This window comes from Rissa tridactyla, chromosome 13 (assembly GCF_028500815.1).
Source record: "Rissa tridactyla isolate bRisTri1 chromosome 13, bRisTri1.patW.cur.20221130, whole genome shotgun sequence".
NCBI classification, from domain to species: domain Eukaryota; kingdom Metazoa; phylum Chordata; class Aves; order Charadriiformes; family Laridae; genus Rissa; species Rissa tridactyla.
Window position 1 is genome coordinate 767,348 of NC_071478.1, and position 27,726 is coordinate 795,073.

At 38.5% G+C, this 27,726-nt stretch overlaps 1 protein-coding gene across 1 annotated transcript in view; it reads left to right on the forward strand.

The window, feature by feature from the left end:
• Nucleotides 1-27,162, forward strand: part of MAPK1 (mitogen-activated protein kinase 1) — a 37,630-nt gene extending 10,468 nt beyond the window's left edge. The window contains exons 2-9 of the mRNA XM_054220051.1: nt 6,822-7,004; nt 8,697-8,886; nt 15,048-15,164; nt 16,962-17,076; nt 17,630-17,761; nt 19,911-20,020; nt 20,731-20,858; nt 23,017-27,162. Coding sequence (XP_054076026.1) covers nt 6,822-7,004; nt 8,697-8,886; nt 15,048-15,164; nt 16,962-17,076; nt 17,630-17,761; nt 19,911-20,020; nt 20,731-20,847 — 964 coding nt within the window. The 3' untranslated portion in view covers nt 20,848-20,858; nt 23,017-27,162. The remainder of the gene's footprint in view (nt 1-6,821; nt 7,005-8,696; nt 8,887-15,047; nt 15,165-16,961; nt 17,077-17,629; nt 17,762-19,910; nt 20,021-20,730; nt 20,859-23,016) is intronic.
• Nucleotides 27,163-27,726: the final 564 nt, after the last annotated feature.

Below are 27,726 nucleotides of genomic sequence, written 5' to 3' on the forward strand. Positions count from 1 at the left end.
GATGAGCAACAGACAAAAAGGGATTAGGAGTATGGATAAACTCATGAGGAGTTTGTAAAGTATGACAGGTGCTTTGCAGAGGGGTTGTAATAAAAGGTTTAGAAACAGGGATTCGTGTTTTCTTAGCCCCAAAGCAATAATCTATCCACTGATGCTAGAATTCTGACAAATGTAAAACTGCTTAAAAAACCCCAAAACAACACCGAAACAAACCCAAGATTTTTCACATAGTGTGCAATTAGGATTTTTCAGGTAGGGCCAGATTAATACTACTGCAAATTGGATCACATCTACTATATAGTTATTTCAGTGTTCTCTTGTTGCTCAGTCTTCCTCCGATGCCATTTTTGTAGCATGAGATGCAAGAAAATGGGGAGAAATTGTCAACGAGTGTCAGTGTCTGCAGGCAGCTGTATTTCACAGCAGCACATATTCTTTCCCCATTTTCTTTCCTCAACAAAAACAAGGCTTAAGATAACTCTGAGGTCATCCTGTAATTTATACCTTCAGGTAGTTTTCTGACATGCTCAACGAATGGTAGAGAATTCAGCAATCCGGTAATGATGAGAAGAGATCCATTTCTTAAACACTCAAACTTTTGGCAATTCACTACATAATTCATGTATCTAAGCTTATTCTGAAGTATCTCAATTTTGAATTCAAGTTTTTGGCCTCTTTCATTATAAGCTACTAGTGCTTATGCATGTTTCACAAAGACTGAGAAGATAATACGTACAGCTGTCTTTTAATAATCAATGTGGGGTGTCTGTAGCATACCAATAGATAATTAAAAAGTGCAGAATTACAACTTATTTGACTTTTGTCCCTCAGAGTAGAATGAAAAAGTACGTGGTGCTCGTGTTCTTAAAGTTATTATAATATTTTCATAGTTTGAAAAGCAACTAGAGCGTCAAGGCTCCATTGTTTTTTGGTGTTGTTTGGTTGGGTTTTTTTGGTTGTTTTTTGTTGGTTTTTTTTAAGGAACTAATATTTAGGTAGCTCTCCATTTTCATGGATATACTACCTTTCCTACATGGTAGGAATTAGTCTGTAAAACTGAATCTTTAATGGAGAAAAGTAGAAGCAGATTAAGATGCCCATGTTTCTGTAGTCTATTTCCTGAATTTACAGCTGAGAAGCCTGGGAGATGTTCAGTTCTGGAGAACCTCTTCTAGAGAAAGCTAATAAATCAAAACAAAAGCTCTGAGTGAGTCATGGGTTGTCTCTTCATAAACTGAGGTGTGATAGAACAGTCCATCTTAATGTGAATAGGCACATATTCCTTTTAAAACCAGGTGCTGATTCTGTTAAGTTAGTGCTAATAAAAAAGGTCTAATGAATAATATACTTACTTATCTTCAAAAATATTATGATTAAATGGAACGAAGTAACAAATATTTCTAGTAACCGTAGGTGTTTACAGTTGGGGACAAAAAGTATATTCAGTGGTATAAACATGACACGTTACTGGATGTCCTGAAACCCAAAACTGTCCTTGACTACTTTTATCCTTTTTCCAGTCTTTTCTCTTTGGTAAAACAATAGTACACTGTAGCTGCTCCCTGTATTTTAATCACCAAAATCAGAAACTAATTGTTCTGAAGAATCTGAAAGGGTTAATATTTGATTATAAAAAACCCCCACCCAAACCAAACCCAAACAATCAAAAAACCAAACAGTTCCCTCCACAAATCTGCACCCATAACACCACCTTCCCCCACCCTCAAAAATTGTAGTGAACAGTCTGTTATGGTACTGCTGGTTATTACTGTATCAAAATACTGCATTGTTTTTACTACAGCAGTCTTAAAAAAAAGTTTAAGCTATTTGCATTTTAACTTGCTAAGTGTCGGCGTGTTGTAGAAATGTCCACAATTTACATTGTCCACAAATGTAGACTGAAGGAAAAGATTAAACACCTTCATAGATCATCTTCTTTGCTGGGAATTATTTTTTGCCTTTCCTCTCCTGGTTGCAAGCAGAATTATTCAATATTCAGAAAGATTCTTATCCCTGGATACGCCCTTGGAATCTTGTTTCCACAGCAACACAAAGCTACTGATAAAACATCCCTTTTAAACTTCAAGTCGTTCTTTTATTTTGAGCTGTAATTAGGCTGTTTGCCGGTAGCACTGTGTGTTTTTATGTGTATGCGTGCGTGTGCTGAGAGCAGCCTGTAAACCAGCCGTAAGGTGAATAATCCTAGAAGTGCTGGAAGAATATCCCGCGGTGGGTGAGCCCTCGGGCAACGTGGCAGAGGAGTGCGCTGGGGCTGGGGTGCCATCAGAGTAGGCAGTTGTTTTTCCACGGGTATATGAAGAAACAGCCCTCTGTGGGATGTGAGTATTGCCAGGAGCTGGCTCCTCTCCTCCCGGCAGCTGCAGCATGCTCTCACTTGTTCCAGGCTGCTCCGAAGCGAAACATGTGGAGAATAGAAATGGGTGGAAGAACACGCAGCAGCCATTGTGGGTAGAAGGAGCTGAGCTTTGGCACTCATCCCGATCTGTCTGGTGAAAAGCTTTCCTTCCTGGAGAAGGAATTAATGGGAGAGGGGCTACGTGTCAGAGGTCCGACTGAGCAATTAGCATGCTGTTTTCTGTAGGCTGCTCAAATACTGTGGTGTGCTTTCTGGGTGCTGCATCTGGAAGCAGCCCCACCCTGGGCTTCTTTTTAAAAAGGAAGTTGGTACCGGAGCAGGAGAAGCATGAAACGCTGGCTTTAAAAGTTGTGTGGCGCAACCTCTGGGGTTATAAATGCTCATTTGTTTATTTTGTATAGCTGTGCAAGATGTTTCACTTAGTCAAAACTTTGTTATATATTTACAAGATACTTAATATTAGGAATGATAAACTGTCCTGCTAGGGCTTGTGTTGATTTTCACGTGGTGTCTTAAAAGTATCTAAATAACGGTGCTGTTGCAGGTTGTCACCATATAGGAACCACAGCTTGAAATAGGAATAAAATTGTGTATACTGGAGTTGGGCAGTTGCAAAATCTATATTTAAATTTATCACATTACAGATAAATAGCACTCACAGCTGATTGGTTGCATCAGCTTGTGAAGCTGCACATCATTGGGGTGGAAATAAATCCTTCCTTCTGAATATTTAAAGTGTCAGTAACTAGATTAATCATAATGTGAATGACACACAGGCTGTTCAAGGGAAAGTTCTCTGTGCAGTGATTGGTACATGTGGTTAATGATTAGAAACTAAAAGCTATAAATTAGCACTCTAAATGTTGTTAGTATGTAAACTGTTATTCCCACTTCACAGGTTTTTATCTTCTCTGGAAAAAAGTCTAGCTAATAGAAGGTTCTTGCCTTTAGAAGGAGTCCCAGTTAACTGTCTCAGTGAAAATAGAAGCAGTTGTGAGATGCAGTAGAAGCTGAAAGGCTAGGCAACGAGGTTAGACTGTGCTCACTGGGACAGCGCTTCCAGAATGCAAATAATCTAAATTTAGGACGTGCTGGGTGGTGGCTGGGATGTATACGTGGAGCTGTTCCTTTTTGGACTGTAGGGGGAGCACAGGTGATTATTAGTCGTAAAATTAGATCTCTAATTCTAGCTAAGGCTAAGCAAGATGAATCCTGCGTCAAGTGATAAGCTGTTATATTAACTGCAGTGAGTTAGTGCATCGAGGCTTCGGATTTGCACTTACAGTTGTTTCACTGTGTTTGAGCAGCATCTTTCTTCAGCAGAGTTCTGGAGAGTAGTGGGTAAATCTGTTGTTGATGGTAGATGGTGGAGGGTGGAGGTTGTGAGGAACAGGGAAAGCTTGGGGAAATGGTTCACTCTGACCTGTAAAGGACCCAATGTTGTTAGTTTACTGTGTTTCCGAGGTAAATGAAACAGTTACTGCTATATGGTTTCACAGGTCAAATAGGTATCTGATTGTAGCACATGAGCACGAAAGAACATGACTCATTGGTTCTACTGAAGTTCAGTCCAATCTGTAGCTTTTACAGTTTCCTATAGCCCGCATCAAGTTGAAAAAACACGTTTTTTTAAAGGGTCACAGGGTTTGCTCAAAGCCTTATTTGCTTTGGGGGCTGTGACTCTGAGAATGTGAAATGGTGTTAACTTTATAATACAGATTCTCTGTGTACCTGCATTATGCATGATATTTAAAATACTATGCATAAGCAAGCGTACCTAACTGCTTGTATGATTAGCTTCTTGCTCATAGGAATTGAGATAATCTTTCATACGTTTAATCAAGTTATGGAAAAGCTCATATTTCAGAAAGTGTGACAACAGAAATAAATCCTGTGCCTCTTTGAATGTTTCAACTAGGTCGTGTTTCGGTTTTGCTCTCCTTAGCTGAGCATAGCTGCATTAATGTGGTGAGATCTTCTGATACAAAGAGAAGAAATGACTGTGTGCAGAACATAAACTGAAGAGGAAATTGATTGCATCTTTACTGCACATAGTCACCTTTTTTCCATGCTGAATCATGTGTTTTATAGTCGAACCATCTGAACGCAAAATTACCCATACTTTTTTAAATAACAGCATAACCCTTTTGCTAAGAAAATGCTTCAAGAACTGTCAGTGAAATGGCTACAAGAGAGCAAATCTTTGTATATTTAATTGACGGATTCAAGTTCACTGAATCTGTACGAGGAAAAATGTATATTTTTCATCAATAACCAACCTTTGCTTGAGAAGCAATAACTTAGAGATTTATCAAATATTGTAAGAGATTAAGAGCTTTTATCTAAGCAGCATCAATTGGTAAGTATTGGCATTTTGCCTTTTTCTGCTCTGCATAGCTGGTGCTGTCCAGTACTTTGAAAGGAAGTAAGATTCTGCATTGTGGGAGAGTAAAATATGCCAAAGTCAATACAAAGAAGGAGGTAGGAGGTTTGTTTTTATATGATAAAATGGTCCGTAGGATTCTTTCATTTCTTTCTGAAATACAGGTTGTTCACGCTTCAGAATTATTTCTAGTTTTGTTTTTTGCTGGTGACTTACTTTACGGGTATATTGTAAACACCACAGGTGATTAACTGATTAACTAAGAATGTTACTGAAGATGAAGCATTCTTGAAGGCTCTGCCAAGTTCCAGTTATGGCACTTTGTTATTATCTATTTTGGGACTTATGAACTGCTAACGTGGTATCCATACATACGTAATAGCAACAGTTGGAATGAATACTTGCTTAGCATGTGGAATTTCAAAGCACCCTGTGGAGCATTTGAGTTCGGTGTTTCTAGAGGCAAATAAATGGTGCAGTCTGCCTGTGGTTATAGACTGGAGTTACGGATGCAGACAGGTCAAAGTGATTCCACAGAAAAAGCATGCAAAAAGGGTGTCACTACGTATGCATGAGCTGTATGAAGATATTACTGGCGGCACAAATTGTGTGTCGTTCTTAATAATGAAAGTGAGAAATGTTAAACACTCTTGCATGCAGTGGTAGCCGTACTGTCTCAAACACACCTGGTTGCACCATAAATCTGCTTAGTGGTAGAAGAACCTTGACGTGGCCAGGCATCTGAATTCCTTCTAGGTCTCCATTTCTAATTGGATTTTCATATTTCATTCTGCTTTACCTGATCACTGGATACCTGGCTATCTCAGCAGACTAAGGCCAATTAAGAGGGTATCGAAGAATGTTCTGGGACTTGATTGTAAAAAATTGCTGGAATGTAAAGCCTGTTTGGCTAGTATGTTTATATTTTTATATGGAACACTTGAGACTAACAGAAATGTTTAGATGTAGGCTTGATTACTTTTTAATTTCCAAGCAATACAGTAATGAGCAAAAAGAAATTTTAAAGGAACAAGAATCATACACTCATATTTAAATTCTAATGTATTAAAGTACCATATACTTTTAATACAAAGAGAAGTTATTATAATGAGATGCTTTGTCATTCATATAAGCAAGACCATAGAAAACATCCTAAAACTTGTAAGGATTCATAACATTTTTACTAAATAATAACCTGTGTCCAAATTTTAGAAATCTGTGTGTGTTTTACTGAGACTTTTTACTAGGCTTAGGCTGTGATATTCTTCATAAATGGCTAGGTGTTTTGAACAAACACTGCTTTATTTGTATAGCTATCAATGCTGTTCTGAGCTTCTGAAATCACAGTACTGTAAGAGCAGCAGCCAGTGTGTTCGTTTAATGTGGGCCTCAATCACCCAATTACCTTGTACTGCTGCTTGCGTTTGCTTCACATGTGTAGTCTAATACATTCTTTCTCTTCTTGATCTCTGTTATCTTTGGGATTGTACTTGGAATGGTGTTTTCACAAATTCTCCATCCCTTTTGTTCTTCAATGTCTGTTCTTCATGGAGGTGCCAACAGCGTAGCTCGATGGAGGAGTAGAACGTTGTGGCAATTGGAATTACTTGCAGGAGTTAGGCATAGGGTGTGGAATTCTGCTGCTTGAAAGATGATTTCTGAAGGCTTTTCGGCGCCACAAAGTGAATGGGTTAACGGAAGATGAACTTTTTCTCTCAAACTTCTTGATTACAGCATATAGAAAAGACTCAAACTTGTTTATTCCACAGGCTGATAAAGAAGGCGAATATTTCTTTCTTTGTTCAGGTATCCAAGAATCAACAGACTCTAAGTCAGTTGGGAAAGCTAATGACTTGTAGATACCCAAATAGGTTGGTGATAGAACAACAGGATTTTGTCCGTCAAACTAAAAGCTATGTGCCACTGTTGACTCTCTTCATTTGATAAAAATAAATGTAAAACAAATGCACTGCCCCTATATTCAATTGAATTCACGTTCTTGCTTTCTGAATTGAATTAATTTAATATTCATTATAACTAATGTTATTGATTCTATTCTAGTTCTGCCTATGATAACGTCAACAAAGTTCGAGTTGCTATAAAGAAAATCAGTCCTTTTGAGCATCAGACGTACTGCCAGAGAACTCTGAGAGAGATTAAGATCCTACTGCGCTTCAGGCATGAGAATATTATTGGAATAAATGATATTATCCGAGCTCCGACTATTGAACAAATGAAAGATGTGTATCCTTTCGAAGTTTTAAGTTACTCTGCCTAGTTAGTGATGGTTGCCGCCTTCTCTGTTTTGATCATTTCTCCCTTTTCATCGTCTTCCTTACTAGATGTTAATAAAAGTTGGCTTCTATTATTGTAAATTGGAAGTTCATCCTGTTTGATAGATTTATAGATACATAGATTTGATATGTAGATGAACACTACTTTTATTTGTTCTTTTTCAGGAAAAGAAAAAAAAGAAGTTAATTTCTGTCTTTCAAGGCAAAGAACTCAACATCGTAGAGATGATTTAGTTTAGTCACTTAATCCTAAAACTATATTTGCTCTCAATAGAGCTGTTGTTAGAACTATCTGATTGCCTTGAGGATAAAATAAAATGTCCAGACTCTTCCATAATTGTCTAAAATTTTCTTAAAGAGTAGAATGGGTACATCATGAGGGGGGGATTAAAATAAAACAAAATGCAACCCCAAGTTTTGCAGTGCTTCCTGCATATGTGAAAAGTCTGAAAGTGCACATGGGTAGGTAAACATGATTGATCTGGACTTTTTGTTGTACTAATTGTTCTTTCATGGGAAACTTGGCTTTGTGCAGATGTGACTTCATGTGGATATCTAGCCTGTGAAGTGGTCTTAGCTGGGAGACTCTGCCGGAGATACAAGGCTTAGTTTGGAGTCAGCCAGCTTAATTTCCCCAAGCCCGTATGCGCTGGTGTCTATTGGTTTTGCGGGTCTTTGCAGATGTCTGCCCAATAAAAGGCATAAGTGCATGCAGGCAGAAATTGGATTGAATCTAGGTCAAATGTTTTCCAGTTCATAAATTATCAATATATTATTTGAGTTCAGTTGGTCTTATGTGGGATTCTGAGGTTGCCTTTCTGTGACCATTTTGACTAACGTAAGTGCATCGTGCCTGTGAGAAGATGTCCTGGTTGTGTGATCCAATCTGAATACCCAGAGGAGGGGATGGGAACACCCCACTGGAATGGCAAGAGTAGTGTGTTTTCACAAAATCCTATTTCGGTGAAAAGTGATCATGGAACTACACCCCAAGGGTTTTGCAGCCAAATTGAATTAAGGGAGAAGAAAATTTTACTTAACTCATTCCTGACAAAGCAAAAAGAAAACTCCCTTTTTTTTAAGTTCATTCCAATCTTAAGCTGAAAATATTAGGATTTAATTTTGGTAAGCAAAGGACTGTTGTTTTCAATCTAGCATAATACTTATATAGTAAAGGAGAGCAACAGCTGAATTTTTGAAGTACAGAGATGGCAGAGAAGACTGATCGGAAATGACCAGAACTTCTACCTTCACGCTTTTATGTAACTGGAACCAAGTATCTCAGAAACTTTTTATTCGTTAAACTAAAAACCAGTCTTTATTTTTGGCAAGCAGGATAGGAATCTGATCACATTAAGATTCCAGTGAAAATCAGGCTCTAAGATAAAGAAATAGAGGTTTATGATGATTAATTTGAGGACCGCATGCTGATGCCTCTTAATTCTGTAAAGGGCTGCATCATGTAACAGGATTGACTTTATTCAAAACTTGTAAAGCAAAAAGCAACTACACAGTTTCATAATTGTCATGAAACAGACAAACAAGAGAGAAAAATTGTTACAGAAGTTTCATCTGGTACTGTCTGTTGATATCTAACATGATACCACATTTGTTTTGCTGCCTTACATCTGATGCCTGACAGATACATTGTGCAAGATCTCATGGAGACAGATCTTTACAAGCTCTTAAAGACTCAACACCTCAGCAACGACCACATTTGTTATTTCCTTTACCAGATTCTGAGAGGGTTAAAATATATCCATTCAGCCAATGTGCTTCATCGTGACCTCAAACCTTCGAATTTGCTGCTTAACACCACTTGTGATCTCAAGGTTAGTTGAAATTTCTTACAAATTTTGCTCCCATCATCTTCCTAAACTACCTACTGTAATCTTGAATATGGTTTTGTTACTGGGGGTTAATGTGATTTTTATCCTGGAGAGATTGCCAAAACGTTATTGGTTTTGATAAAATAATTATTAAGATTTGAGTGACTAAGAACTCACTGTTACGCGATTTTGATGAGTGCATCACTGTTTCCATCTGGAGGCTGACTTTGAAACAGCCTCTTTGAGAGCTAGGTGAAAATACTTGTCTGAAGCAGAATTGTGTTTACCTAGAAAGTAAACTCAAAACTGTATATATTCCAAGTCTTGGTTTCTCTGTGTTTAAACTATTAATTGTTCAGTGTTGGAAAAGGACTTCATATTAGTGGGCAACTAAAATAGCATCTGAAATTCAGTGCTGATTAAATGCACAGCAATTACTTGGAGAGAGAACATTCCTAATTTACATTTCCAGTGATGGGCTCTGCGCTAGCTAATATTACAGAAGGATGATCTTAGAGCTGTTACAATTCTTGGAAAATGTCAGCTCAATGCTTAGTGGCATTCAGTAAAGCAAACCAACTGTGAAGAATTAGAACAGAAATAGACAATAAAACAGAAAACATGCCATTCTATAACTTTCTGTTGTTTCTGAGCCTTCAGTTCTGTGTGATCCTAGTTATCACACTTCTCTATATGATATCCTTTTAAAATGAGGAGACCAGGACTTCAAAGTACTTCTCTCCATACCAGGAAGAACTATTTAGCCTAGGTCTCCTCTGCTGGAAAATGTTGCTTGAGGAAAGGCAAGACTACAATAGAATTTGATAAAATTGTTGTAGGGAGGGTGAATAGGGAACAGTTGTTCACTGTATTTACCTATTAAAAGTCAGGGCTGGGGGGGAACAAAAGGGGCAGGTGGCATGCTCGGGGTGAAAGGACGTAGGAGTTAACTTGCAGCATTGTTAAGCTGTGGAATTTGGTACCACAGAGCACTGTAGATATTACAGATAATGTGACTTACAGGAACACCAAACAATTTGGTAGAAGAAAAAGCTATTGAATGCTGCCTCTGGTTGAGAGTCCCATGGCAGCAAACCCGTGGAAGATGTGAGAGACTAGTGGAGAAGCACTGTTACGCTTTATGTTGTGTATTTGCCATTGGCCACTGGTGCAGCGAGATGACAGGGCGTGCGTTACTTTGATCTGACGTGGTACAACTGTGTTTGTTGCATGCTGAGTTGCACCTAATTACACTTTGTTTTTTTATAGAAGCTCTAGCTTTCTCATTTAAAAAAACAAACAAACAAAAATACTGTCTTCAAAATGTAAACCAGTTGCTGGCCGTCCAAGTTTGTCACAGTTCCAAGAAATGTCCTTGCTGTTCATACGCTGGTCCATTCTAAATGCTGGCTACACCATCGGTTTGCTTTACATTCCCACTGCTACTTGTCAGCTTTTCCTAATGCATGGTACTGCTGGCCTGGTCACCTCTGACTCCTGCGACGGGATTTCAGCAGCTGTTATTACATCAGATCCTTTCTAGGCATTAACCTCTTCATGAAAGAAACGGAGTAAAATCTATGATGACTGTGCAATAGAAGCAGGAAAGTTTGAATGTAGCGCTGTGTTATGTGCAATTAAAGGCAATAAAATATTAAAAGGCAATGTTTTAGCACAAGTAAGATGGTCATGAAAAAGAAGGTAAACTCACTGTATGGCAAAATAATACAATATAAAAATACAGGACTGTTCCAATTTCTTTTATAAGGTTTTAAAAACAGCGTTCCACTGCACTATGTGCTTCCTAGTGCAGAATATGGTAGTCTATGTGACAAAGCACATGCTTTTTCGTAACCTAAAGGGAACTCTGGTGTTGTATTAATACCACATCTAAAGTTTAAATAACAGGACTGGAGAGAAAACTAGTACATGCTTAGGCCTTGTCTGATGAATGCTGAACTTGTACTAACTTGTTTCTTTTAGGGCTGTTCTCTAAGTTTGTATGTCAGCTACGTACATGCTTACAATGTTGATTATTGTACTTAAACTCAAAACACAGCGTACTGTGAAAATGAACAACTTAACTTTCATCTGAAAGTGTAATTTTCATCTTCGGTGGTAATGGTGTTAGGTTCTTTCTTTAATGGTGTTTTGAGAGAGCTGTTGATATCTTCCAGAGCTCAGAGTCCTACAGGTTGTAACAAGAGCTCCTTCTTTCTTCTCCCTTAAATATGATCTTGACTTCTGGATCATAGATTCCATTTCTAGGAAAGAAACGTATGAGTCTCCATTGACACAATTTGTCTGTGAACCTTATTGCTTGTCCTAAGCAGCTGAAAGGCTCCGGGCAGAAGTGCAGAACCTAAAGCCATTTCTCTTTCCTTAGGCTATACTACAGACTTAAATGCGACCTTAAATATAACTTACCACATAGTGAAGGAAAGTTTGTGAAAGTACATAATTGAACTTAACTACTGTCTCTTGATACATATTTTCAGTGAAAGATTAGATTTGAGAGTCCATGAAAACTATGCCTTGGAATCTCTCTCTGGTGAGAGTCTGGGGTAATACAGATACTGGTCTTCTTTTTCGCAGCCTGGCATCTTTCCCACGAATGAGATTAATGTAGGCTGACATGCTACAGGCTGGAATATACTCTAAAATACTAACTAACATTTTTAAAATATTTCCCCGTGCTTTCGTGATTATCTGCATCCAACAATTTGACTTGGTTTACAGTGTTGTAAATTAAATGTTACGTAAAAACTATCATGACTGTATAATTTTCCTAGGCCAGTGGCATTAATATGTCAGAAAAGTCAAAGTTATTTTAAACAGATTCTCAACTAGTGTGTTGCAGTGTCTTCAGTGTACCAGCTTACTCTGGCAGAACCTACTTCATTGCATTGGTTAAAACGTTAACACACTATATCAATATTATTTATAAATTGCACTTTTCTATCTACATAGCGAACACTCCCAAGTATTAAACATCCAAGAATTGTTAGATACTTTGATAGGCTTGAAAGGAAGGTAATGTGGGGCGGGGGGGGGGTTGAGGAAAACTACAACTTATTGTTTGTTTCAGGATTTTAATGATTACTCTAGAGATGCAACTGTTTCAACTTATGATTAACAGCTAAACCGAATGGAAACCTCTCCTTTTCCTTTTATACAAATCTATACATACACACGCACAGACTAATCAGTGATACAATAATCAGGTATTTCAGTGTGTTAGTAGTGTTTCATTTGCTTAGTAAATGGTCATATGTACATGACCCTCATAAATCTTCCCATTTGCTTTACAGCTTCATCCATTTTTAAGGCATCTCTGTTAAAAAAAAAAAAAAAAAAAGAAAGAAAGAAAAGCATACCTGATATTGATTACAAGAATGTTGTTTTGAACAACTGTAAGCTAAATATATAAAGAAGATGCTGGCATTTTATTTATTTATTTAGTGGGGAAGTTATTCCTTCTCTCTTAGTAGCATCTGTTCTGTCTCTCCAAGGCATGAAGCACTGACTGACGTACCTGGGTCTTTCATTATGCATTTTTTTATTCTCTGCTATGACTTAGTCAAAATGCCAAGAAAAATTTGCCTGTCATTATGTTGCTCTCTCAGATTCTTTCTTCTTTTGTTTTAGTTCTGATTGAGAAGTCTACCTCCTCCTGCTGCTTTGACTTTTACCAATTATTACTTGAACAGGCAGAGGGGACTCACAATTTTATTATTTTTCCCCCCAGATAGGGCAGCTGCATTTTTAAATGTGTTCTGTCACCACAGGGCAAGAACTGTATCCTCAGCAGGGCAGAGTCAGGCGCTGTGCCTGGTCCCTTGCACCCAGCAGGACGCTGGCCCCTCCAGCTTCTCTCCTCTGCCTGCTGATGCTCCTGGTCAGTCTGCAGCTGGTGAAAACGCTGCGACAGCCTCTTTCTTGCTGCTTCAACCTTGATGCTTTTCTCACTAATGGTGTTTCTTCTTTTCTGCTTAACCTGTTTCTTCTCTATTCAGCAGGAGCTTTTTGTCGTTTTAATGATCTCTCTCTGTCAATAATCTTCCTTTCCACCCCATGTGCATTTTTCTACTTGAGAGATTCAACAGACACCTTGTTTAACTCAGTTCTTTCTCCTCACTGTGGACCGGAGAGTGTCTTTTTTCTTTTGTCTTAATAACAAATCGTAGCACTTTGCTTATGTGTAATACTATAATTCTGCACAAGCCTCTTGCCTATGGTCTTATCTAGCTTTTTTCTGAGGTTAGGAGGAAGAGATTACAACAGTTTTGTCTGCCTGCATAATTATTTTCTGAAGTCCAAAAAACTGTCTTCTGCAGTTTCTTCACTTCTGTCTTTACGGGAGACTCTTCCTATTATTTGGACTGATTCTCTTTATGCAAGCTGCTAATTGCACACAAGGCAGCTGCTCTGTTTCTGTAGCCTGGGAAAACCTTGACATGCTTAAAAGGAAGGATTCTTTTTGGTTTTGTTTTTAAGGATTGAGGGTTCTGTGTTTGGATTTATTTTTTTTTTTAATTTTTTTAAATATGTAGCTAAACTCAGAGGAGTCGTCCCACAGAGCCTGGCTTATGAATTTCATCATTGCCTTTTCTTCAGTCCCTCCGTTTAACAGCTGCTGAATCTTGTCTTTCAGCTGTAGCTTTTGGTTGGCTGAATCGCTTCTTCCTTAGCTGATCTACCAGTTGTTTCACAGGCTGGGCCTCCAGGAAAACAAAGGAGGAGGTTGCCAGGGTGCATTGGGCTTTCTGCGTTTTTGGTAGGGTTATCCGTTACAGTCTTTATTGACTACAGCATATTATTACTACACATTTTTAATAAAATCAGTGTCCACAATTAACTATTAAAAAGTAAGCTATTATCAAATGTGTGCATCAGAGGAACCTCCTGTTTGCTACTCCTACGTTTGGTGCCTTGATTTTCTGAGAGTACATACTCTTTCATGCAAATGCATTTTGTGTGGAAATTGATCATTATCATAAACTGATATTTTTTTGGTGGTAGCAAAAGCATATGAATGTGTCTAATGTGCCACTCAACAAGCTTGCCATTTACCTTTCAGAGGGTAAGAAAAGAACAGCTGCTGCGCTCTAGAACACTGTCTTCCTTCACGTTTTCAATTTTCTTGACTTCTCTCTGGAGAGAGGACACTAAATAGCTCTGAAAGCCATGGAGCCTCCTTACCAGAGTATAGATAAAAGCACATTTTCCTTTGTTCTGAATTCACTAGTCTAGATCAGAGTTTGGTTTTGTTTTCATGATTAGATAAAACTATTTTCCTCATACAGGGTTGAGAAATATTTTCTTGTGGTTTTGTTTTCAAGCTCATGCTTCCTTCAGCAACCTATATTCTCTCCAGTCTACCACTATCTCACAGAATCACACACAGAATCACAGAACGGTTCGGGTTGGAAGGGACCTTAAAGATCATCTAGTTCCAACCCCCTGCCCTGGGCAGGGACACCTCCCACCAGCCCAGGCTGCTCAAAGCCTCATCCAGCCTGGCCTTGAACCCCTCCAGGGATGGGGCATTGACAGCTTCCCTGGGCAACTTGGGCCAGTGCCTCGCCACCTGCACAGGAAAGAATTTCTTCCTGATAGCCAATCTAAATCTATCCTCTTTCAGTTTGAGGCCGTTACCCTGTGTCCTATCAGATAGGAAGTTTCTCATGCAAAGATGCAGTTATGATAGCAGCTTTTGTGAAAAGGGGTATTGAACTCTGCTACAAATGCGTTGGTCTGTAATTTTGTTTTCTGGAAATCTTAATCTCTCTTTTTGTTTCCTGGCACATTTCTAATAACAGGTTGCAGCAGTGTACCTTGCCACCACCTGGCAGAGAAGGTGTTAAGTAAACCCATAGTGGAACATAAATTGTGCACCAGGAACATCTTCTTTCCCCAAACCATTTATTCTTCCTATTCCCTGCCTGCATGGCCTCATTGGATACTCTTTGTACTTAATCCAAAACATTTTTCTTAACCTTTGTGCAATAATTTGTTGCTAAAAATATAGGTTACCATCCCTGTATTTGTAGGTGTTACATCATGGGTTGGGGAACGGTGAATTAGTAGTGTAGTACTGGAAGCTGTATGTCTCACGTGCTCTTTTGTGTTTTTTTTTTTTTCTTAAATTTCTTTAAAACCAGATTTGTGACTTTGGACTGGCTCGTGTTGCAGATCCAGATCATGATCACACAGGATTCTTGACAGAATATGTGGCCACACGTTGGTACAGGGCTCCTGAAATCATGCTGAATTCTAAGGTAAGAACCATAGTGCACTGCTGTGGTGCTTCTGTTGCTGGTTATCCACTTGTGAGTACCAGTTTTTCTTTCCCCTTGCCTTCTGTGTTTTTAGGATCAGAACGCACGCATAGTCTTGAGGAACTGCGGTAATGGATTTGCAGTACAGCTTCTTGCTTGCAGTAAATTTGTGATTCCAGATGCAATTATTGGATAGTACAACTGAGTAATCATGTACATGAGCTCCCATGTGTCCAGTTCCTTGTCAATCATGAGACTTCTTTCCATCAAATGCTTTTCCACGGAGTAGAAGTACTCGTAACAAGAGCATTTTACTACTGTCTTCATCAAGGCTTGCAAATGTTGCCTTAATGTTATCTTGACATCTTGATTTAGGTGTAGAATGTATAATGAGGGTGAATCTGATTCTGAAGGCATGTGATCTTTGTTGTATGTCGATCTTAATTGCATTCCCATAGTCTTAATAAAATGATCCCTTTGTTTTTTTTATACTTGGAATAATTCTTATGTTCTTCTGTGGCTGTTTTAACGGGTATCCAATCCCTGTACGGTGTGAGTAATGGATAGCCTTCATAACCTTTGCATTAGTTCCTACAGCCGTATGCTTGTTCACAAAAATGTGACATCTGTGTCTGTATTTTGTAGTCCTCAGAGACTTTGTTGTTTCTGTAGGGTTACTGCTTCATTGGTTGTTGGGTTTGATTTGTCGTGGCAATAGTGTGTCTAATGTGCTTCTAGAAAACATTCATCTGACCACCGAGGGGGTCTGGGGGTTTTTTCTTGCCCCGCCCCACGGTTCTTGTATTTTAAACTTGCATTGAGGCCATAAACATAGGGCAACGTATCCTTATTTCTAGGTATCAACGTACATTTGTCAGCAGCTTTTACAAGAAAATACTTTGTTTCTGAAGAGGTGGTCAACTTACAATTTTCCTGGCCTGTAGCCCGATTCCTTTTAGAATCGCAGTGCTTTGCAAACAAATGGTGAAGTGACGGGGTCCTGAGAAGCGGGTGCTGAGCTGGCTGGGGGATTCAGCACAGTTACTGGCTTTTGTTGGCAGCTCCCAGCTAATGGGAGTAGGGGACAGCAGGCTGAGGGAGAATGGGGCCAGGGCTTCTGGAGGTGAACTTGCCCCTGTGTCCCTCAGGCAGCAGTGTAACTGGTGTGCTTCTGAATAAAAGCCTCTTATGGATAGCGCAGGTTTCCATACACGTGAAAATATGGGCATCAGTTTTGTTCTTCTTGTATTGCATTTACTGTTGTTGGTCTTCTCACATCATCTTTACTCCTTACTTACCTGTTGTGGTTTACAAACCAGCTAACCACCAGCCTGTCTGGCCCTTTCGCCCCTTTCATACTGAGGGCTTCTTACTTGTGGGGGATTTAGATCCTGTTAGGAAAAAGGATGGGTTTTTTCACATGTGTTTAGTATGATGTTGGGAACTGCAGAACTAAGAAGAATAGCTTATTTCCAAATTTTGTTAGTGTAAATTTGCTGTAAAATTAGGGACTCTCAAAAATTTGCAGTTGGTAATACCTTTAGCTAAACTTAGAGATTCCCTTTGGAAAACCATATCTTGCATACTTCAGTTCTTGCTACCCTTTCAAAGTAGTGTTTTGATATACAATTCTTAATTATTTCATTCTGTACAGAAAAATCAAACAGCATGAACAAGCATGACTCATCTAAAGAAAAAGATTTATTTGCGTGCACTTTCAAAATTTACTGAAGTAACATGTTGCTGCAATTATGCAAAAATTTCTTTGACAAAAATATGGTTTTGCTTTACTTGCAGGGTTACACCAAGTCTATTGACATCTGGTCAGTAGGCTGTATTCTGGCAGAGATGCTCTCCAACAGACCTATCTTTCCAGGAAAACACTACCTTGACCAACTTAACCATATCCTTGGTAAGCTTTTTGTAAAAGTAGCATTTCCACATCCCTCTGTCTCTCCATCTTTTCTACCAGCTAAACTGGTCTTGGTCACTCCTTTCTTTCTGTTGTTGGTCAGTGTATGGACCTGTAGGTCTATCATCTGTTCCCCATAGTTATTTCTGCAGTGATTCCTACAAAAAATCATTGATTTGGGGGGCTACTTACCAGTTGATTTACTACATCAGCAGGGATGTTTTTAAAATAAAAAAAAATTTAAAAAGCTCAAATATACTATTAAGTCCAAGTCAATTGTTTTTAAAATGTCTATAGATACGCCACTTAATTGTATCTTTTAAGCAGATTACTGATCATTAGAAAATTCAAATGCATTTGTTTATTTACAAGAAAAAAACAACCTTTTTAGTAAAGGTTTCTAAAAAAATTCTAAGGTATTATGTACTCTTAAAACATTTAGTCTGAAATCTTCTTCCCAGCAGTTTTAATATTGAGTTTTAGCAAATGAGGTATAACCATTTTAAATGTGCTTTTTATAGGATGCAGTACTGTTTGTATTTATTTTTTTTAGGTATACTTGGATCCCCTTCCCAAGAAGATTTGAATTGTATAATCAATTTAAAGGCCAGAAACTACTTGCTTTCCCTACCACACAAAAATAAGGTACCATGGAACAGGCTGTTTCCGAATGCTGATCCCAAAGGTATTTCATGCTCTATTACATTGTACCACATCTTCACAAATGGAAATAAGCAGCAAAAGTAATGGCAGGATGGGATTTTTAAAACCACCCTAAGCATTTATCTATGTTGGAAATGCAACATGCAGCTCCCTTAAAATGGCCTTATAAACCAGCATGAAACACTCATAGTAGCTTATCTTTTTAAAGCAATTTTTAGTAACTAAGATTACGTGTTGTGGTGTTTGATCTTTTAACTTACATGTAAAATGTAAATCCTAACTCGTGTTATCGTCTTCGAAAGCATGGTACGTTACTCAAGTACTGAACATCGGCATTGGATTTCGACATTGAACTTTGTTTCTAAAATCAGCTAGCAGATGGCTGTATATTGCTGAACTCAGAGTAGATTGTGCAGCCTGTGTGTCAGCTCCAGAGCAAACAGCAGAATGTCAATCAAAGCACGGGTCCTTCAGCAGTATGAAAGGTTAAAATGTAAAGGGTTAAAAAATTCAGTTATGATAAGTGGAGCAGAAGTTATAAAGGCAAGGAATGTAATAATTTTGCCTTTCTTAACAAGGATTTAGTGAAGGGTAAATATGATTTTGTTTTGCTACATAGCTTTTAACTTGCCTTTTAAATTCTACTTCATGCAGTTTAAGGGTGGTTGTATTCATAGTACAGTGCTCTTTCACCTGCTCTGACACAATTCATAAGTCGCTTTTTTAAGATACTGATGTGATAATTTACTCGTAGTGAACATGGTCAGATACGGAACTACCATGTAAAAGCTAATTTCTGCAGATGGAGCTGGGTAGAGCTGATTATCCTTATCATTCAGAGAAACAGCAGTGATTTATTCTGCTTTTATTATAGTGCTTGTCAATGTGAGAATTTTTACCGTGGGCTTCTGACAGCTCTCATTGTAGCAGCGCTGCTCTGCTCAGCTGCTGGGGGAACAGGCCGCTTGCACAACTTCTGCAGCACCTTTTCTTCTCAGTCTTCAGAGTAGCTTTGACAGAGCAGTTTTTCAAAAAGCTGTTTGTCAATCATTTCAGTAAAAGGCGTTGTGCATGACATGCTTTAGCATGGAGTGAGCATGTGAGTTTCCAGTGTTGAGAAAGCCACATAAAAATATTTAATGTAATTGCTGTGCAAGTTTGCAGCTTTTTCAAGCTGCCATTGAATGCAGTGGTAAAGTCCTGTCTCTTCTGCGATGGTTGGTGTGCATCTTGTCCTGATGCAACACTGCAACTGTTTTGCTACAGTAAGAATCATAGAAAGAAGCCTCTATTTAAGTTCTGTGTCATAAATGTTGTGGTAATGAGAAGAAATGGAATGAAATTTGGGATGCTGCAGGTATCTTTGGGCTTCTTGCTACTATGATCATTCTGGTTTCCTGGAGAAGGAAAACGTGTTCTAATCAAAGTAGCTGAACAACTGCAGTAACTCTGACTTGTAACATTTGTCCAGAATTTCATCAGACCTCACTGTCTTACTAGATCTTCAAGTTCTCTATGGATTCTTTATGAGTTGTCTTCAACAGATTTTACCTGAATCTCATGAATATGCAATATTTGCATTTAGCAGGAGAGTATCTTCTGAGCTGCTAGTCATGCTAGAATACTTCACCATGGTGATCTAGAACTCCTAATGACTTCTCGATGACATTTGCGTCATTAAACAGCCAAGTTTTCTTTTCAGAATGAGAACATATTCTTGATTACTTACTCATTTCAGAAAAGCACTATCGCGGTTTGGATATTTGGCACAAAAATCCGAAGCATCTATTTGAGTGAAGAAAAAAGCCTCATCTATTAAATTTCTGCTGTAGTTAAAAGCACATTGTACCATAGGGTTCTACGCATTTCTTGCCTTGACATTCATTCTGATGCTGAGGAGCCTTTGGAAGGGTCTACCTCCATTAGAGCTGACCGTGCCAAAGGGACCCGTAGCCATGAATGCCCATGAGGCGGGCAGGCGAAGCTGCTGTGCCCAAGGCCTAGGAAGCAATCTGCTGCTGCTGCTATGGCTGGGGATTCCAGCTGGAAATTGAAGTTAGCCCCAAACTTAGGGTACCATGTATTTTCTGTGGAGTGTCAGTGTTTGTAACACTTTTGTACTTTGGAGTGCGTATTAAACTCTTGCTCACTTATTTTTTTTTTCCTCTTAGCACTCGATTTGTTGGATAAAATGTTGACCTTTAATCCTCATAAGCGGATTGAAGTGGAGCAAGCTTTAGCCCATCCGTATCTGGAGCAGTATTACGATCCGAGTGATGAGGTAAAGACATTGTTAAAATGGAAATGTTGATTAAATGATGCAACACGTTATTTTCTTCACTAGTTTAAGGGCAGTGTTTCTACTGCTCTAATGGAGTTAGAAGAATGAATTGCATCAATTTACCAAAATTTTGTATATCTTGTTGAGGCACAACACAATAAATAAGATGCTAAGGTGTAGTCTTCTGAAAATGGAACTTCTTAGCCTGCTATGGTCTTGTTTCCCAGCGTCTGATAATGAGGAGAATAACCGAGTTTGCCATCAGATGCTGCATTTACAACCCCCCAGTCTGAACTCACTGTAGTTTAGTAGACAATTCTGATGAGATTTAAGGTTACTTTTGGTGAAGAAGTAGGGGAGGAGGAATTAAGCTAGTTATTCTTAAGGGACAGATGTGTTTATTACAAGAAATACAAATGTTTTGGATAATTTTTCTTCAGGTAGATACTAAGTTACAAGCCTCAAACAAATATTTTAACTTGTGGTTTATATTTGAGTAGCTACTTAGAATGGTTTGATATTAAGTTTGGTAAACTAATATATAAAGCACACAAAGGCCTACTAGAATGAGTTCTTCCTTGAAGACTGCACAATATTAGTCATTTTTGTGAAGCGTGTTTTCAGGGTTTTTTTCCCCGTACAGGGACTACATGAAATTCAATACAACAGTAATATTAAAAAAAGTAATAATGTTTTTTTATATTATTAAGCCTGTAGCTGAAGCACCCTTCAAGTTTGATATGGAGTTGGATGACTTGCCGAAGGAAAAGCTGAAAGAACTGATTTTTGAGGAAACTGCTAGATTCCAGCCAGGATATCGATCTTAAATTGTGCATAGGTAAAGTCACAGCAATATGGAACCACTTGGGCAGGGGGAAGAATTTTGGAACTTCGTTACCACTAGTGAAATGTAGAACTTTCCTTTTCTATCGATAGGATAACTAGCTGTTAAAGGACAGCCTTATGCTTGTTCATGTCACCTCACTCCTACGCTGTTATTGAAGAAACAGTTTGTTTTGTCTACAACATTGAGGTGTCTCCAGGGAATCCAGGCAACTACCTGAGATGTTTACCTAGTTTTTAGGTTGCGTTTAAGGAATAAGAATTACATTTAAACAGTGCTTCTCAGAATAAAAGCCACAGTAACACTTTGAAATGCAAATTTTATTCAACCCCCCCCCCCAAACATTTTAAGGGGACAGTGTTCTTCATATGTTGCAGGCTATTTTGTCATATGGCTTCAAGTGCTTTTGAAAAATTCTTCCTCTGTACATTTTGTCCTCTGTACGTTACATTTAATGTAACGTACAGAGGACAAATCCCTTAAATTATTTTAAAGGGGGGAAAAAAAAACAACCATGAAACTTCAGTATGTTTTAGCTTCAGTCTTAAGTACCTGTGAAATAGTGTGAGTAAATAAGAATAGGTATCAAAATACTCAATAAATCAGTTATGATTAATCTTCCTAATCCTTTGAAGATTTTACATTTTAATTAAAAATGTAATGTACTGATATTTACTGTCTGACTTTTTTCTTTTTTTAAATCAATAAACTTAACTGGGTATGCATGAGGCTTGGCATGAGTCTACCATGAGGCTTGCAAGTCTCAGTAGTTTCATACAAAATTGGTCCAATACTGAATTGAATAAGTTTTTGTAATACTTAGAATCATAGAATCACAGAACAGTTTGGGTTGGAAGGGACCTTAAAGCCCATCCAGTGCCACCCCCTGCCCTGGGCAGGGACACCTCCCACCAGCCCAGGTTGCTCCAAGCCCCGTCCAACCTGGCCTTGAACCCCTCCAGGGATGGGGCAGCCACAGCTTCTCTGGGCAGCCTGGGCCAGGGGCTCACCCCCCTCACAGCCAAGAATTTCTCCCTGATATCCAGTCTTATGAAATTTCTGTGATACTAATAGTTTAAAGTATCAAAGTTTTGTGACTGGAAACTAAAGACAACAGCCTAATCTAGATTGCTTGTTCTGTGATCTTAAAAGTAGTTCCTGTGCTATTGTCCGTCAACAGCAGCCTTCTACATTTTTTCTTGGCCGTTCCAGCAGAAAGGTTAAGTTTTGAGACAGTGAACTTCCTCACTGCAAGAAATCCGTGAAAGAAAGAAAGAAAAAGAAAAGTAGAGGAAACTTCTGAAAATACAGTTTTTATTTCAGTAGGGTAACCTCTGTTGCCACTGGCTTGAATATTGAAATGTATAGAAGTCCACAAATGAAGTCATTTTCATCTTTAGAAAGACTGTATTTTGTTTATTTAAGATTACTAGCTAACGTTTGAAACTATTTTAATAATGAAAAGTTAGGTAAATCTGAGGTTCACACATCTGGCTCTTATTAGTTGGGCATTGCCAGTAGAATGAGATGTGGGACACAGTAACGCGCGTGGTGCTTATTTCCCGTCCGTGTTTTCTAAAGCTGATTCTGTACAAGAGGCACTAGCAGTACAAGTGCGCGTTATGGAAGAAAATTACATAAATTTGTAGGTGCAAGATGAAACCCGTTACCAATAGGCTGTAGCATCAAGGAAGGGAGAGCAAGTAGCTAACATTGTGGTAAATCATAGTTTATCATCTCTCCTGCTTGCCTCTTTGCCCAGACCATACTTACAAAAGTTGTATTAGGGATTAAGGGATAAAAGGATTAGGGATAAAGATATCAGTGAGCCGGTGCTAACGGAAGTTTCTGGTTTGCTAAAAATGTTACCTTTAAATGCTACTCCGAAGAATTGATCTGGCTGACATGACACTGAAATTTAAATATCGTACTCAGCTTGGTAATAATATGCTGGCTATTTGTCCTAGTCATTTGTGGTTAGAATCATTAGCTATTCCACATCACAGCAGTTTAAACAGAAGTAGTAAATATCGGTACTGCTGCCCGTGGTAAACATAGTGTACGTAAAGCATAGAAACAGGAAAGTATGCGTGTTTTAAAGGGCAATGTTAAAACTTTCTTCACTGAAATATGTCTCTGCTCTTTTTTGTAGGACAAGGACTTAAAGGACTGGGCGTGCTCAAACGTTGCTGTTCCTCTTCCCAGTTCTTTATTGTTGGTCATGTCTTGTGGCCTCTCTCAGCTTATCCACTAACTCCTTTGAGCCATTCAGGAGGGCAGTTCCTGGTAGTTTTGGCTTTTCATGCTTTCAATGAATCTTTTAAGCCTGAAGAATTGTAATTGACACTCCTATGCGTAATGCCCATTGTTGACCTGTTGCAGTACTGTACTGTAAGTGCACCTACTGCTGGCCGTATTTTAACTGCTTGCTTTCTGGTTTGAAAGATGCAGTGGTTCCTTTCACTCCTGGCTCAGTATCCAAGAAGATAATTCATTAACCTGTAAGAAGTTTACACCATGAACTATGTTCTTCTGACTTTACTGAAGTCGCTGGCATTTTTTTTAGAAAAGCTACTATTCAGGGCACTTTAAGTCAGTGACATCCCAGATTTTTTTTGCACTTCCTTTTTAAATAGAAATGGTTAGCATCCAGCGGAGTTTATACCGTTTGCTATGGATCACAGCATAAGTCCTGTTCATGTTAATCTCGCTTATGCACTTGTTTGGGTGTCCTGTGCTGTACACACAGGTATTCTATACAGCGTAAGAGCCACATGGGAACCCAACTTAATTGAATTCATCTAAGAACCATTTTTTCCACGTATTGACAAAATTTGTACTTTCTTCTCCCTGCCTTTTCTAAAAGAGATCATTTAAAGTTTAACCATGTTGGAGGCATAGTACTTCCAAAGTTCATAGCGCGTAGTAGCGTTCATAAGGCTTGTGCAAAGAGCATGAGTGGCAGCTCGCCAACTTCTATTTACTCACCGTGTGGTGGAAGATTAACAAAGAACATAATGATGGCGTGATGACCTAATGGTGAATGCTTTTCTCTGTGGAAGGCATCCATATGTGGTGGCAAGCGAGAAACCAAAATATGATGTTAATAAACTCAGTCTACACACTGCATACCAATGAAACGCTTCAAATGAGGATCGATAGTTTTCACATTTGACTCTAATCACTGATGTTCAGAATTCTTGCAGAGAGGAACACTGCATCTTTAAATGAGAAAGTTTGATTTTACTTTTGCTCCTACAGCATGTCAGCATCTCAAGTTCATTTCTTGCAACCTACACTATGGTGATTTGTAATCAAGCCTCCATGAGCTCGTGACATGAAGTACTGTTCTGTTGTCAAGTACTATCAAACTTTTCTGATAATGCTGAGTTAGGACAACCAAACAAAGCTAGCACTAAATAATGTTTAAAATTGTATACCTTTTAATGATCTTTTCAAGTATTTGTTACTGAAATTGTATAATGTGGAGTTTACTAGGTGTTATGTTCCAGTGCAGTGCCTCCTTTTCTTTCCCCACTGCTCTCTGTGGTGAGAAATTTGCCTTGTTTAAAATAATTACTGTGCCCTCGCATGACTGTTAAAGCTTTCTGTGCAAAGATGATTGTCTAAGTGCCACATGCCTATGATTGAGAAAAAAAATAATCTATTGTTACCTCTGAGTTGTGTTCAACTGAAATGCTATTCAACAAATAACTTAGGAAAAATAGTTCTATTTTTAGCTTTTCATATCTCTGCTGTCTTTTTCTCATTTTATTTTGGCAGCAGTGAAGAATGGATTGTATAAAGACTGCTTGCTAATATGAACAAAATGCACTTGTAATTCCTGGAAATAAATTTAAATCTTATATCTTCACATTAACATTAAGAATTAGTTTTTGGTTTCCTCTTGGGTAATGTGTTTGAATGGAAATCAGGTTCAGTTGCTCCTGTAGTCTAGAAGGATGCTGCTGGTTATAACTCCAGGCTTCCTCTTACCAGTTAGTCTGCTCTTCAAAGAAATCTGGAAAGCCATTAACTCTCAGACTTCTATAGATAAGGGTGCTTACAAGATTCCATTTCAGAATTTTCTTTTTCCTATAGTTTAAGTGTTAGTCTGCCAAAACTAATTTTTAACAAGCAAGGGTTCACCATGAAAGGGCATTTTCTATTAGGAAGTTCCTGTGGTACATAAACCTCTGTTGCGGGGAACATCTTAGGAGCATTGTCAGGACACTGCACAGGTGATCATCGAATCGGGGTATGGAACCTATGCTGAAAACATTTCTATAGACATATGCACTTGACTGTTGATACTAGTGTAGAAATTTCTCTTGACATTTCTACACATCCTTACCAAAATGCTTTTCTCACTCAGTTTTGAGAAGTTGAAATATTTCTAGAATCTCTGCTACTTGTACGATCATCATTACTACAGGAACCATTTTTGGCATGGTTGGGAAGATGACTGTTACTGAAATCAGTTTGTAACACCTCAGTTTTAATTTATTAAGGAAGAAGTTTGGCAGCTGACTTCACCCTTCTCTTTCCCAATTATTTTTTTAATACTTTCTTTCATTTTGGGTTTTTGGGGAGGTGTAGACTTACCCTTGCATTCTGCCTCCGAGCGAGAAGCCGAGGGTTTGCTTTACCTGACATCTGGTGCTTTCGGGCTTTCTTCCTTAGCTCCTCTCGCTGAATCCAATGGGCTCTGCCAGTATCAGTAACCACATTCATCACTCTTACTGAATTCAGTAACCATCGTTGGGTTGAATCTGTTGATGCGTCAAATGCAGAAGCATGATTTTTTTTTTGTTTGTCAGATTTTGAAAATAGTTTAAAAGAAGGTGCCTATAACAACACTGTGTTAGGTCAGTTATTTCATCATTTTACGTTGATCTTTTTCTTTTCTTTATGTAGTTTTTGTATTTTAGAGCGGAGAACAGCAACTCTTGATCGAAGTAACGTGCATATTTCATGGTAAAGATGTTTTGGGAATAAGGAATGTAAACAGTTCACTGTCAAAAACATTCCAACCTTACAGCTGAAGAAAAATATGCAAACGTAGAATTCTCACGGATGCTTTGGCAAATAAGCGTCTTGCTCTGCTGCCCTGACTGTTGCCAGGCTCCTCCTCCCAGTGGCGCCCGGTCCATGGAACCCTGGCACTCGCCGGGCGGGCTGAGGGTGCGGGCGCTGGGCGCTGCCGGCGGCGATGGCACCACTCGGCAGTGGCCAGACAGAGCCCGAGGAGTCGAGCGGGGTTTTCCCTACAGAATGAGGAAAAGAAAAACCTGATGTTGCTGCCCACTGTAATATGCTACGATATATTTATACCATGTCGAAGTTGTTTGCTGAGCAACTGTACTATAGATTTAAACTTTATTAATATATATTTGCTTCTGTTAGTGTAGTTTATATAGTCCTTGGTTATTGATAAATTTATTGTGTTGTTACAGCACCGTGATATGGTATAAATATAGGTCTATACGTACCCACCATATACTCATGAATTTGGTCCCTTGCATAGTACTTTTATATTTGTACAGCGATGTCTTCAAGCAATCCCAGATTTTAGGGGAAATATTTTTGTAAACGCAGTGGTTTAAACAAAAAAGTCCAAACAATCCTTTTACTAAGTTTTAAATACATTTGTGGTTCAAAATGGTTTAGTTAACGATTGAAGTCAAGACACTAAATTAGTGAAAAGTGCACATTAGTAAAGTGAAGTTACGGTGGTTTTTGTAGCACGTGCTGTGATCAGACGAAGTGAAACGGAGGAGACGTAACGGTTGGACTACCTTTGTAAATCTAGAACAAATTTCTAAAGGTTGCAGCTGGTTTACTTACTATTGTTGCCTTTTCTTGTGTTGTATCGGTGTAGAGCACTCTTAAACTACTCAAACTGCTTTGTCTTTGCTTTGTACTGTTGGTGCCTTCTTAGTCATGTATCCCACAAGTCCCGCATAGCTAATTTAGTTAATGGTAAGTTTAAAATAAAAAAAGCAAAGGAAGATTTTATAAAAAAAAAAAAAAAAAACAAATCATTTTCTGTATGTTCTTATTCATTGTAACAATTAAACGTTTATATTGTGACAGATTTGTGATTTGGTTAATCTGTATAGATCAATTGTAAGTAGCAAAGGTTTATATTTCGTCTTATTCTTTTGATGTTGTAAACATATGTGATTTTCTTTTTTAAATCAGGTAACTTAATGTTCTGTTTTGTTTTTGGCATCTGAATCTTGTAAAAACAAATGCAAAGAAAATCATTAAATTGTGTCCCTGTGTTACCAAATCAGCATAGTGCTGTGCATGTATAGAATGCCTGGAATTTTGCTTTAGAATGAACTGCTGTTTGCTAAACCCTAAACGCAGGGACGTGCATCACATCGGCTTCTCTGAACACCACTGTCACCCGAACGCTCGACAGTGAGCAGCTGGTGCTCAACATCTGTACGCACACAAGTGTGCTCGTTCCGCTCTAGGATTATACCAGCTTGAAATTAAATGAGGGAAACCACGCAAAGAAACACAGGTGAAGTTTCCTTATAGACGGGCGGCAATGTTTTATCTTTGGTGCAAGAAAGTTATGAAACCATCAGTGTTTTGAACTGTTGAGCACAGAGTAATGCAAATAGATTCCAGTGCAGCTGATGATTCACAGGCTTTTGACACTCGTCGTATTGATATTCATATAGCTGTCGCCCTGCTCCCAGGAAATTGTGAAAATAATTACTTGAGCAATCCTTAGGGACCAAATGTTTTCATTTTACTACAGAAAGGTTCTTCTCGGGCCAAGGGTTTGAAATGTAGGATTTCTGGGAGCAACGCAAGTAAACTTACATCACTGGAATGGGCTTGT